The sequence below is a fragment of the Chelonia mydas genome, chromosome 11 (genome assembly GCF_015237465.2).
Source record: "Chelonia mydas isolate rCheMyd1 chromosome 11, rCheMyd1.pri.v2, whole genome shotgun sequence".
Taxonomy (NCBI): domain Eukaryota; kingdom Metazoa; phylum Chordata; order Testudines; family Cheloniidae; genus Chelonia; species Chelonia mydas.
Genome location: NC_051251.2, coordinates 26356055 through 26369889, shown reverse-complemented (window position 1 = coordinate 26369889; position 13835 = coordinate 26356055). Strand labels below are relative to the sequence as shown.

At 38.7% G+C, this 13835-nt stretch overlaps 1 protein-coding gene across 3 annotated transcripts in view; it reads right to left on the bottom strand.

Annotated features, from left to right (window-relative positions):
* Positions 1-510: 510 nt before the first annotated feature.
* LYPD6B (LY6/PLAUR domain containing 6B) overlaps positions 511-13835 on the bottom strand; it is a 114734-nt gene continuing 101409 nt past the window's right edge. For 2 of the 3 annotated variants that reach the window (XM_037912500.2, XM_037912499.2), the window contains 5 exons: positions 13147-13235; positions 10881-11035; positions 9553-9651; positions 6596-6726; positions 511-1703 (listed from right to left, as the gene is read on the bottom strand). In XM_037912500.2, coding sequence (XP_037768428.1) covers positions 1539-1703; positions 6596-6726; positions 9553-9651; positions 10881-10995 — 510 coding nt within the window. In that variant the 5' untranslated portion in view covers positions 10996-11035; positions 13147-13235 and the 3' untranslated portion in view covers positions 511-1538. The remainder of the gene's footprint in view (positions 1704-6595; positions 6727-9552; positions 9652-10880; positions 11036-13146; positions 13236-13835) is intronic. The other variant, XM_043525083.1, reaches the window with a different exon arrangement.

Sequence of the window (13835 nt, the reverse complement as noted above, 5' to 3'; positions counted from 1 at the left end):
CTGTTCAAACTGTATGGGTCAGACTCATGACCATGCTGCAGTGCAAAGGGGATGGTGGATCCAGTAAGTAAAGACTCTGGGCACAAGCTTGGGCAAAAAAGGAGGCATGGCTGAAACTTCCCTCCATCCATAACCATCAGCACAGGTCCCAGAGAGTCCTGGGAGCCTTGAGGTTGTGCTCAGGACAGGGCTGACGTATGCTGGTACACAGGATCAGGGTGTTTGCAAGCACAGAGAATCTGAACCAAAATATTAACAACAAAAATAGTCAAAAATAGTCAACATTGGCATATGCTGTAAATCAGACCGAATACTGACAAAGTAAGTGAAATCATTCTCTATCAGTCTTCAGAATTGACTTCTTCATGTGAAAGAGAGAGACAGTGAATCTGAAAGTATCCAGCCCTTGAACCAGAGGAATGAGAATACACATAAATATGACACAGACATTGTTCATTGCAAGGCTTACAAAGGAAAACAAAGATTTTTTTGTAACATGCAACAGTAACCTAAATTCTACTATTTTTAATTTTTCCAACTGGTCAGATGTGCAACATTAGTCAAAATATACAATAAACCAGGCCTTAAAAAAAATCTACTACAACTGTGGGAAAAAAGGGTAAGATTGGCAACATTATTTTTAGAAACTTAAGCCATACTTTTCAAAGCTGGGTGCCTAACGTTAGGCTCCTAAATAAAAGTGGTGAGGTATCTGGAAGAACTGATCACCCACAAATCCTATCAAAGACAATGGGAGATACAGGTACTCAGCACTCTTTCAGACTGCTTTAGTTACATGCCTAAATAGAGACTCATAGGAGCCTAAGCAGTTGGTCATCTTTTGTTAGGATTTTATTTATTTTTTGGTGGATTCATCATTTTATAATCTGAGGAGGGGTCACAATGTTGTTGTAGGAGAGAAAAAAAATTTAAATATTTTTCAGTTTTTCCATAGGACATCGAAGTTCTGACCAAAACTGAATAAAAAAAAGCACTTTTGTCTATTTCTTAGATACCTTGTTCTCAATGAACATGGTGTTCATGGAGAACTGTAAAGGATGAACTTAAACATAACATTTTCTCATCAATAAGGCAGACAAGAGACTACAACACTACAAGTCAATACTCAAAGTTATGAAAAAAGTGGCTTCTCTTGAGGTAAGCTTGGCACAGCTTTTGCATCTAGAAGTATCCCTTTATCTCACTTGGTAAATTGACTGCCTACAGACAACCAGTTTCCTTGTTCAAGTAATGTGCAGAGTGTACACACGCTTCCATCACCAAATGAAGAATTCAGATAACTGGTTAAAGTCTACTATAGTGTCTGGTCACCAGTTTGTTTGTTTTTAAATACTTCAGACTCTTTGCAAGAATTTTCAATAAATGATCAACAAACTTCATGATGTGCATGTCCATGTTTTCCTACCATCTTCTATCATCTGAAGGGGGCCGGAGACTTCCTTCAAACTGAAATGTTCTTATAGCTGAGCCCAGAAAGTTTATCCCTCTGAATCACATTTGGCACATGGAAAACTGCATCATAACAACATAATTGTTATGACTGATGCAAGTACTGGAATGCTAATTGTCCTCCTGCTGCCATCTGATGTCCTCGGAGCATGCATTACTGAAAACACTGCATTTGTGTGATTGGTTGGTATTTCTACATTGCAGATCATCCCTTCACAGCAAGAAATGCATTCCTGTTAATAAAAAGGAGATTGGTAGGCAGGAGTGGCTGCAACAGAAGTTTATAGTGTATATGCTTTCACTTGCAAGGGTTATTACTAGGGCTGTCAAGCAATTAAAAAAATTAATCACAATTAATCATGATTAATCGCGCCATTAAACAATAGAATAGCATTTATTTAAATATTTTGGATGTTTTCTACATTTTCAAATATATTGATTTCATTTACAACACAGAATACAAAGTGTACAGTGCTCAGTTTATATTTATTTTTGTTTATAAATATTTTCACTGTAAAAAACAAAAGAAATATTATTTTTCAATTCCCCCATTGCAAGTACTGCAGTGCAATCTCTTTATCATGAAAGTTGAATTTACAAACATAGAATTATGTAAAAAAAACCTGCATTCAAAAATAAAACAATGTAAAACTTTACAGCCTACAAGTCCACTCAGTCCTACTTCTTGTTCAGCCAATCGCTCAGACAAACAAGTTTGTTTACATTTGCAGGAGATAATGATGCCTGCTTCTTGTTTACAATGTTACCTGAAAGTGAGAACAGGCGTTCACATGAAACTGTTGTAGCCAGCGTCACAAGGTATTTACAGACCAATGCCCTAAAGATTCATATGTCTCTTCATGCTTCAACCACTGTTCCATAGGATATGCATCCATGCTGATGACGGGTTCTGCTCGATAATGATCCAAAGCAGTGTTGACTGACACATGTTTATTTTCATCATCTGAGTCAGACGCCACCAGCAGAAGGTTCATTTTCTTTTTTGGTGGTTCAGGGTCTGTAGTTTCCACATTGGAGTGTTGCTCTTTTAAGACTTCTGAAAGCATGCTCCACACCTTCGTCCCTCTCAGATTTTGGAAGGCACTTCAAATTCTTAAACCTTGAGTCGAGTGCTGTAGCTATCTTTAGAAATCTCACATTGATACTTCTTTGCGTTTTGTCAAATCTGCGGTTAAAGTATTCTTAAAACAAACAACATGTGCTGGGTCATCATCCGAGACTGCTATATGACAGAATTCAGGTAAAACAGAGCAGGAGACATACAATTCTCCCCAAAGAGTTCAGTCACAAATGTAATTAACACATTATTTTTTTAATGAGTGTCATCAGCATTGATGCATGTCCTCTGGAATGGTGACCGAAGCGTGAAGGGGCATACGCATGTTTAGCATATCTGGCATGTAAATACCTTGCAATGCCGGCTAGAAAAGTGCCATGCGAATGCGTGTTCTCACTTTCAGGTGACATTGTAAATAATAAGCAGGCAGCATTATGTCCCGTAAATGTAAATAAGCTTGTCTGTCTTTGCGATTGGCTGAACAAGAAGTAGGACTGAGTGGACTTGTAGGCTCTAAAGTTTTTACACTGTTTTGTTTTTGAGTGCAGTTATGTAACAAAAAAAATCTACATTTGTAAGTTGCACTTTCACAAGAAAGAGATTGCTCTACAGTACTTGTATGAGGTGAATTGAAAAATACTTTATCATTTTAGAGTGCAAATATTAGTAATCAAAAAATATTAATATAAAGGGAACACTGTAAACTTTGTATTCTGTGTTGTAATTTAAATCAATATATTTGAAAATATAGAAAAACATCCAAAAATATTGAATACATTTCATTTGGTATTCTATTGCTTAACAGAGCGAATAAAACTATGATTAATCGTGATTATTTTTTTAAATCATGATTAATATTTTTGAGTTAATCACATGAGTTAACTGCGATTAATCAACAGCCCTAGTTATTACTAAAAAAAAAAAGCTAATCACCATTGCTGGGCAGGAAACCATTTTCCTGTCCCACAAGAGTTTCAGATTTTGAAATTTTTTCCCCACCCTGAATCTTGACAAAAAGTCAACATCTCAAAAAAATTTGTGAACCTAAAATCCAAAAGAATTTTTGGAATGGGATCAATCAAAATGTTTCATTTAGATTTTGACCTTTTTAAAAATAAAACTATAAATTAACTAGTATTTTGAAATGAAAAGTCCTTTCAACAATTTCAATTCCCCCCCAAAAATTAGGAAATCAGATTTGTTGTAACTGACCCTTTCCCACAAATAGTTTCAGTTTTCACAAAATCAAAGTTTAGCCAAAAAACAAAACAAAACAAAACACATTTTGCCAGAAAATTCCCAACCAGCAATACTAATTACTTCTGTCTGGTATCCTGTGAGCTGAGTTGGGCTATCAGTTATATCTGAAAAACCATGCACAGTAAGTGTTCTCACAGCTCATTATCATGCACTGTAATTAATGGACTCCTGTTACCATGATCTGATGATAGTTAACCTTTAACTATGTCTGACAGATTTCCCAACATATAAGAAAGTAGGGAAAACATCCCATAATTATCACCTTCCTATTTATTAAGCACAAACATGGTTTTGAATGTTTTCTTGTCACACATTTTTAATGAAAATAGACTATGATCATGTTTAATTTCCCTCATAAGCTTTTATGCAGCATTATCTCGTATTTTGATCTTTACATTTGCATCTCCTGTCAAATTTCCAGTGCTAGAGAACGGTTAATGTTCATCATCTTCTTCACTAGTAGTTTATTTGGGGAAATATTGAAACTGATTTCCTTATTGGAGCGTGTGAAGATGCAGAGTGTACCCATTTCCACACAGCAGTTTGCATTGTATGCAAAGGAATATTTGTATATTTTACAAGATAAAATGCAGCATAAGACAAGCTGGAGCTTCTAAAGGCCATATACCTCCCTCAATCCATCAACACTCATTGACATCAATGGGAGTCTGTGCTCAAATCAAAGGCAGCATATATATGTCCTTTCATATTTAACATACAGATTGTCTGCTATCTTCAAGATAGCTGAAATCTTACACACTAAGATCATTCAAATCCTGCTAAAAGATTTTACTATGACACTGATTTCAAAAATATCCTTCCAGTTCTCTATTATACAGGATATAAAACATTCTAACCATTTTACCTGGAACATTTGCTATACTTCCTTTTCAGAAGCAAGAGTTATAGCAAAGGTTGCTTACGTCAGTCAGTATGTATAACACACTACTACACAACTCTTCAACATTATACTGTACTCTATATTTTTAAAAATAAAGATATTCATTTTCACAGTGGATTGGACTAGAAGTCAATGGTTTATACCATCTATATAAAGTAATAATCTGTAATTTTAGCTATTTGTAATTTACCAGATGCTAAAATTAGGTCATAACTGAAATGGGACAAAAGCAATGTAGTAATAAGAATGACATGGTTTTAAAGTCTGGTATCTTGTTAATCAAACATATCAACAAATGTAGTAATTTTTCTCCACTTACAAATGGTTGTGACCAAAAGTACCTCTCTATTCACACCCTACACATTATTGTATTAATCTTTGTGCAAAATATGCCTTGTAAGGTATAATTTAAAAACTAATAAACAGATCAATATTCTTGTGTAACCTATGTACAACATGCATAGTAACAGTTATGAACATAAGCTGAAATTACGACTACAGTGCGTATATTGGACAAGTATACTATATACTGTACAAGTATTGGGAGGGAGTAAACTGGTTTCTCAAAGACAAACAACAAGCTGACGCTTTTAGCCAGATGTCAAAGTTGATTGGCAATCATGGTCAAGTGGCCATTCTTTGGTAGTGAAGGGGGCGAGGAACAGATTGATCTGCATTTTAGCAAACAACAACATGGAACCTCTTTCACCACGAGATTCCATGTCTCTGTTCTCACAGCTGCAATGAACTTTATCTAGGGGTAACCCTCAGGAAAATGTATTTCAAAGGGTGACTGAACTATAAAAATGAGGGGCAAAAACACCCTAAATTCTCTCTCTCTCTCCGCTAATATGACAAAAGAACCAGCCCCTTCACTTTGGGGAAAAATCCTGACCTGAGAACCAGCCCCTTAACGTAGCAGTGCTTTTTCGACACTGCTGCCCAAAGAAATATAGCAAGTTCCAAGCCTAAATCTAGTGTTGTTTTGTTTCCATGACTTACACTGGAGAAATTATCCTTCTGACTGAATAAAGCTGAACATGGCTGCCTCCAGCCAGAAAGGTCACTATAGAGCTACAAGAGGTGCATCCTCTCCAAAGGAAAACTTCTCCTTTTATGAGCAAGACAGCCAATTGCCACCTAGAAAAGGAATGGCCAAGTTTGAATTGGAACTCGGATCCTCTACAAGGTAGCTTGATGTTATAATCACCATAGCAAATGGTGTTATAGAGCTAAGTTTGACTCAAAAATTTGACCCTCCCTCGCAACTACAGCTTAACTTCTTCATAGAAAAATAGGGAGAGGTGCTAATCTGAGTCCTGTTCTAGAACTTTGACTTCCATTACTAAAACATTTTCATGATCCACAGGGTTTACAGGAGAAGCCACACTTCAGCCTTCCACTTGGCAGCCTGCTGACAACTGCTGACCCTGGACGCCTAGCCCCAGTTTGAGGCTCCACCCCTGACATGTCAGGGTAGCCAACCTACTTAAACCAGCAACAGGACGCTCTCCAAACAATTGGGATCCACCATGCTCTGGACTGTATACCTTGTGCCTCCTGCACCAGCCCACCTGGCTTGACTTCCTGGTGCCCTGACCTGGCTTGGCTCATGGCATCTGACCTGTGGTTCTGATCTCCAGTTTGTCTTCTGCCTCTGATCTCCCGGTATCTTGACCCAGCTGACCCTTGGCTCCTGACTGTGAACCACAGCTCTGACCACAAGGTCCGGCTGCCCATGACCCAGCCCTGACAAACATTAGATAGTCTCATTTGGCAGGTGTTATTCACTCCAGCAGTAGTTATTTGAGTAACAAGTGCTGAACAGGACCCTTATTTAGAATGTCTTAAAAAAAACATTCACCATTACAAAAACTGATGCTTACTGTACGGCCTGTCTCTCTGCGTGGGTGACAGCCAACAAAATGGCATTCATCCCTGGTAGCACATTTTTTGGTCACAGATGTACTCCTTCCATGGCTTGTGAAATGATGAACTGTCAAGCAGTACTTTGTATCTAAGAAATACACCAAAATCAGGTTTATTTTCATACAGTGTCAGTTCTTTCACATACTTCAAAAGTTTTCACTAAATGACAAGTTACAATAAAGTGCTTGCACTTAGAAAACTTAGAGATTGTGTGGGGTTTAGAGCAGTAAAATGGCATTATATTCCCCAAAAATTGTCATTTAACAGTCATGATGTATTAGGTAGACCTTAAATTAAATGTGCCATTTGGCCCCTAGGCTGCAACTTATGAAAAAGGGCATTGAGATTTGTACTATCTATCTAACACTTCATCTCTAGCTAGCTAGTTTTAGCAGCTTCTCTCCTGGTTCTTCCTTTCCCTCTTGCACTCACTTCTCATTCCCTTTCCCCTCCACCTAGACTTCTTTACCTTTTTCATTTCCCACTTCTATCCCACCTCTCCCCTAGCCTCCAACTCCCCTTCTTCCAACATTTTTCCTCCTTTCCCCTCTCTTCAGGGTATCAGAGTAACAGCCGTGTTAGTCTGTATTCGCAAAAAGAAAAGGAGTACTTGTGGCACCTTAGAGACTAACCAATTTATTTGAGCACGAGCTTTCGTGAGCTACAGCTCATGGTCTCTGTGTGTATATAATGTCTTCTGCAGTTTCCACAGTATGCATCTGATGAAGTGAGCTGTAGCTCACGAAAGCTCATGCTCAAATAAATTGGTTAGTCTCTAAGGTGCCACAAGTACTCCTTTTCTTCAGGGTATGTTACCTTCCCTAGTTTCAGTGACCCTGCTATTCTCTCTTCCAAGTCTGATCTTCAGGCCTTATTACCAAATGTGTCTGCACTACCAATGGATGCACTAACATGACACTTTCCATTTTGAGAGTTCACATACAACACATCTGAAATCACATGCAGCAATGATGTACACCTACAGTTTAGCATAAACCTTGCATTAGGCCTTTTATATAGCTGTCTTTTATAAAGTCATCCCTAATTAACAAAACTGCACTAAATATTAGAAGTAATTGTTTCAGCTCCTATGTTAATTTTGCAAAAGACACTAGGAATGATGGTAGATTTGGCAGCACATTTAGCTTTGACTGCGGGACTGAATTAAGAAATAGTCTTTACCCTTGAACAGCTGACTCTTGGAGACAGTACTAAAGTAATAGCTGGCTTTGGCGAGGGGAATATAATTTGACAGTGCAAATTGTTTTCCCACCATGTATCAATGTTGGATAAGTTAACCGCTAAGTTCAGAGGAAATGCAAACAAGACCAATATTACATTAGAAGTATAAAGACAACCTAATAAAACTATTTGTTTCTTCACAAGCACAAGGAAAATAGGAAAAAAGGATTGGAAAACAGGAATCCAGAGTCTGTTTATAGAGATTAGATTAATCTGGCATAGAACTACAAAGAGGGAGGATAACATAAGAATGGCCATACTGGGTCAAGACCAATAGTCCATCTAGCCCAGTACCTTGTCTTCCAACAGTGGCCAGTGCCAGATACTTCAGAGGGAATGAACAGAACAGGGCAATTATCGAGTGATCCATCCCATCACCAGTCACAGCTTCTGGCAGTCAAGCATTTAGGGATACCCAGGGCATGTGGTTATGTCCCTGACCATTTTGGCTAATGGACATTGATGGACCTATCCTCCACAAACTCACCTAATACTTTTTTGAATACAGTTATACTTTTGGCCTTCACAACATCCCCTGGCAACGAGTTCTACAGGTTGATTTCGGGTTGTGTGAAACCACTTCAAGCCAGGGCATGCGGCAGCTCCCCTAGTTTCAGCACATATGTATTGTTGGATTGTTTTTTCTAGTCTGTATCACTTTGCACTTATTAACACTGAAATTCATCTGCTGCTGTGTCACCCAGTCACCCAGTTTAGCGAGATATGTTTGTAGCTTTTCACAGTCAGCTTTGGACTAGCTATCTTAAGTAATTAAATGGAAGTCTCAGCTAGGGCTGTGCTTTGATCATTCATTTTGAATCTAGAATGTATACAGGGCTGAATTCAGCTGTATACTTAATCTCAAATCCTATATTCTCCACTCACTGCACACACATCACTACAAGGCGTCCATCCACCCAGAAATGTGACTATGCTTTAAGACTACAGTATTCAAAAATTCCTCTAAAATCCTTAGCACAAGCTTGCCAACCCATAAAAATGGTAGAGTTACATTAACGAATTTCTAGTTATACATACTCTAGTGAGCAGCTTCCTTATTCTATAAAAAGATACTCTACACAATACTCATTCAAATACGTACTACAGTAGAACCTCAGAGTTACGAACACCAGAGTTACAAACTGACTGGTCAACCACACACCTCATTTGGAATCGGAAGTGTGCAATCAAGCAGTAGCAGAGACAAAAAGTAAAAAAAAGGCAAATACAGTACTGTGTGAAACGTAAACTATGAAAAAAATAAAGGGAAAGCAGCATTTTTCTTCTGCGTAGTAAAGTTTCAAAGCTGTATGAAATCAATGTTCAGTTGTAAAACTTTTGAAAGAACAACCGTAATGTTTTGTTCAGAGTTATGAACATTTCAGAGTTACGAACAACCTCCATTCCTCAGGTATTCATAACTCTGAGGTTCTAGTGTAAGTCTAAACATACGAGGTCTTCAACATGATTTGCAATATTGCTTAGCGTATTCAAATGGCTGGAATATCCATTTGAAGAGAAATCATAAGGCTCATGATTACTAATTCTATCCCCAGGGCATCAGTATGATGGTATGTTAATCCTATATAACTAGCTGTCTGAGAGATGGTTGAATCAGGGGAAAAACAAAATTAAATACCTTAAAGAATCTCCCTAAGACAGGCACACTTACTTTCAGGGCACCATTTATCTTCAGCCCATCTGTTACAGTTGTAATTGTCAACTGCATTTGCACAGGTGAAACACTTAAAGCTGTTTGGAAATGGAGTGGCTTTAAAAATACAATAAGTATGTTAAGTTTGCAAATATCAAAAATTAAAATGTCAAACAAAAAGTGCTTGCTTTTACATTTATTAGACAAAAATACTTACATATATGCTAATGTTTATATTTACACATATTCACACATTTATACACGTTTATAAGAATAGCACATACAGTTCATGTCAATCTATTGGGTAAATTAAGAACTATTTCATACCTTACCATAGAAGCTTTTACTTCTTGTACTAACATCATCATGCCTTAACTTTAAAACATTTCCCAGCCTTTTCATTCTCTCTCACAATCAAAACGCTGTTTAAATGGAGAGTGTATCATTGCACATTACATATACAGTATTATAACATACAAGATACACATATCTCCTCTGTATATGCACACATGTACACTGTTGCACAATCTACATTTAATCAGCTTTTGCTTCCCTAGATGTGGCAGATACTGCTTTGAAACCAGCTCCAAGTCACTGCCCCCAACTCTGAACAAGCAGTTGCCAATTAGGGATTAGTGCGTTTGATTTCAAATTCTGTTTTTATAACATTTTATATACACACATACAGGAGTTTTAAAGCAGTTTGGCATCAAACACCCCACCTGCTAAACATCACTACTTTTCCACTTTAATCCTTTATATCACAGATACTCTTATCCAGTTGGGTGCACAGGGAGAGTAATCGGAGTGCAAGGTAAGAAGCAGACATATGATGCTATTACTGACAGCTGATTTCCCAGCTACGACAGTGGTTTTAACTTTGTACTAACTTTCATATTTTCACTTAGTGCTAACTTTAAAAGTGTTCAAAACACGAACCTCCCTACCCCACCCACAAAAAAGCAGTACAACAAACAGAAATGGATAGTCCATTGCACCATTTACATTGTACAAAATAAAGTCATTTTGAGACATAAAAGGGCAAAAGCATCCAAAATCTGAAACTGTTTATTATCAAAGTACAAATCAAAGAAAACACTTCTCTCCCTCTCTGTTCAACTTCATTCAGACTGTATCTCAAATGTTAGGAATGATACTGAGCAACCATAGGAGGCACCCAAATGAATGTTTTGTTTTAAACTCTAGAGGAGATCCCCAATGTCTAAGAGAGAGACGCTTTATATTTAAGAGAGAGCCCTGAAAATGAGGGATAACAATGGAAAAGCTGATAGCTGAAATATTAACCTACATTCTCAAATACAAGAAAGCCACAACTGGCTACTTACGGTCTAGTGGAGGTCTCACATTATAGAAGTTGATGTTCTTGGCTAGAGCCCAATTCCCTGAGAGGATGAAGATCTGAAGAGAAGCTAATGCCAACATGTGATAGAATAGTAGCATGCTGACTATTACTGAACAGGGAAATCTAAAATACTTGTGCCTAGAAGAGAAGAAACATACAATTATGACAGAGAAACCATAAAGAACTGAGAATGCGAAGCACTGGACGTCCTATATTTGAAACCTTGACAGTTCAGTGCTTGGATCCAGACTGCTAGTGCAGGTAAGCATACATTCCTAACCATTATGAGCAATTCAAAGCTGAGCAGCTGCTGCCTTCTACTGGTTAGCATTTTGTACAGGACAGCTACATTTCTACAATCAGTACGGTAGTAATTTTGTTATGCTATGTTATTCAGCTACATGATGAGTTCCCCCAGGCAATCAGTTTTAGAAACGGCTTATAAGGGTATGTCTACACCGTGATACAAAAGCTGAGGCTCTGAGTCTCAAACCCCACGTCAGCTGACTTGGGCTCATGGGCGCTCAGGCTGCAAGTCTAAAAATAGCAGTGAAGACATTCAGACTTGGGCTGAACCCAGGCCCAAGGGTATGTCTACAAGGGGATAAAAGCCGCACAACATGGCTGCACCTGGCCCAGGTCAGCTGATTCAGTCTCACAAGACTTAAAAACTGCTGTGTAGATATTCAGCAATTTTTCAGCCCCAGAGCCCAAGCCCCACGAGCCTGAGTCAGCTGACCCAGGCCAGCCGTGGGTTTTTTATTCCAGCGTAGACAGAGCCTGACACCCTCCCTCTCATGGGAACTCAGAGCCCAGGCTCCAGCCTGAGCCTGAACATCGACACTGCTATTTCATAATCCCACAGCCCGAGCCCAAGTCTGCTGACCTGGGCCAGTCATGGCTGTGCCACAGGGTCTTTTATTGCAGTGAAGAACTACCCCCCTAGTGTTCATGGAAAAATACTTTCATATCTTGCTTATAACATGAGTTTGACAAAATTAAAATATTTGTAGACCAGGCAAGACGCAATCTCAGATATCATTCTTTACATCAGCAACGTAAAATCTCAGCTCAGAGGCCCAGATCCCAGCTGGCCTAAATTGGTGTAGAACTACTGACATCAGTGGAGCTATGCCAATATACAGCAGTGCAGGATCTGGTCTAAATTGTTGGTCCTTGTTTTTTCATAAGCATACTTCTGACTGGCATGGTATTTAACAGCATAGGTTTTTACAATCTGATTTATCTTTAAAAAATGTATTTTTCAAAGAAAAGCCAAAGCAAGCTGTCATCATAACCACAAATTAGAGGGCGAACCAATAGCAGCATTCTTTCATTCCTTTACCCTGGTGCACTTAAACTTGGCCTCTTGCAGTACAGGGTCCAATCATCATATCAGCCCCACCGAACCTCTCTTTTGTGCACATTCAGCTTGTGTTCATACTTTTCAAGCAACTGCATGTATAGGTGATAGGTCTTCAGTGTGAAACTCTATTTGTCTCCTCGGCTTGTGCACGTAAATTCTAGTGTTGGTCGAAATAATTTCACAACTCAATGTTTTTCTTTGAAAAACAGGGACACACTTTTTGCAGACATTTTCACAAACAACTCATGCTACTTTTCTTTTTTTAGCCAGTTCTAGTAAATTCTATCCCCTGCATTCACAGGTGTTAAGTCCTCTCCCCTGTGTGTGCTAGTGCAGGGGAAATACCTGTGCAGGCATTTACATGTGCATTATGGAGCAAACCCTGTGCCCCTCTGCATGGATGTTGAGGACCCCAGATTCAGTGGAATAGTGACATTCTGGATGGAGAAGGGTGGGGTTGGGATTGGGATGGACGTTGGGCAGCCCTCAGTGGCCTACTGCAAACAAATGTCTAGCAGACCTTTGAAGGCAGAGCAGGGATGGGAAAGGAGAGCTGATTCCTGAATCCTCCAGTCAACCCAAGTCCATGGGGTGGGGAGAGTCAAAGTGCCATCAAGTCAACTCCAGGCCAGATGCTACACGCAGTGCACGTGTGGCACACTGAGGGGAAAGGGAGAGGAGCCTGAGACTTTCTTCCCATTCCTGTGCTTCAGGGAAGAACTACTTCAAACAGACTCTTGGCCTGCAACCAACAAGTGGCAGAAGGTTTTGTTTGTGCACTAGGCCTTACTAACTTTTGTGAACATATATATTTTTTTAATGTGTGTTTATTTTTAGGATATTTTAACAGATATTTGAGAAACTGTTTTTGCACCATACTTACAGTGTATCCCCAGGACTGTTTCCTGCAGATGCCCCAGGTCTTCCTTGTACTGGAGCCCAAATTGTTCACAAACAGATCAAGAAAAGCATCTGAAAGAACCAAACAGTGGCTTTGTGATCATTAATCGGTACACAGGGAAAGAGTCAGCTCAGATATAATATGCCTTTAATATTATTGATAATAAAAGAAAAGAACATAGGGTATGTATCTAGGCTGATAATATATATACCATAACAGATTTGAACTATATTACCCTACTATTCACTAGTGAGTGCCATGCTAATCACAGTTGCCAATTTTCACCAGTAAATAAACACCCCGACTTTCACAATAAGCCAAAAATCAAGCTAATCCCATTTCAAAACAAGGCCAAAACAAGCCAATTCCTAAGAACCCCAACATTTAACCGATGGGATAAGTGTTTGTGTCATGAGTGATACTTTCCTGCTGGCAAGGCATAAATCAACATAACATTGCATCACAATGTTGTAAGTTGATGTCATGATGCAGTGATGTTCCATGGGTGCTGAAGTCTATTTAAGGACCCTTTAATATTTTACAAGATAGATTTGCAGAGAATGGGATTATCCCATAGAAATCAGAACCAACAATGGAAAAAAAACAGGATGGTGACCCCAGAACAACGTGTCATCTGTCTTATTTTGTCCTCATTTGATCCTTCCTAGAAC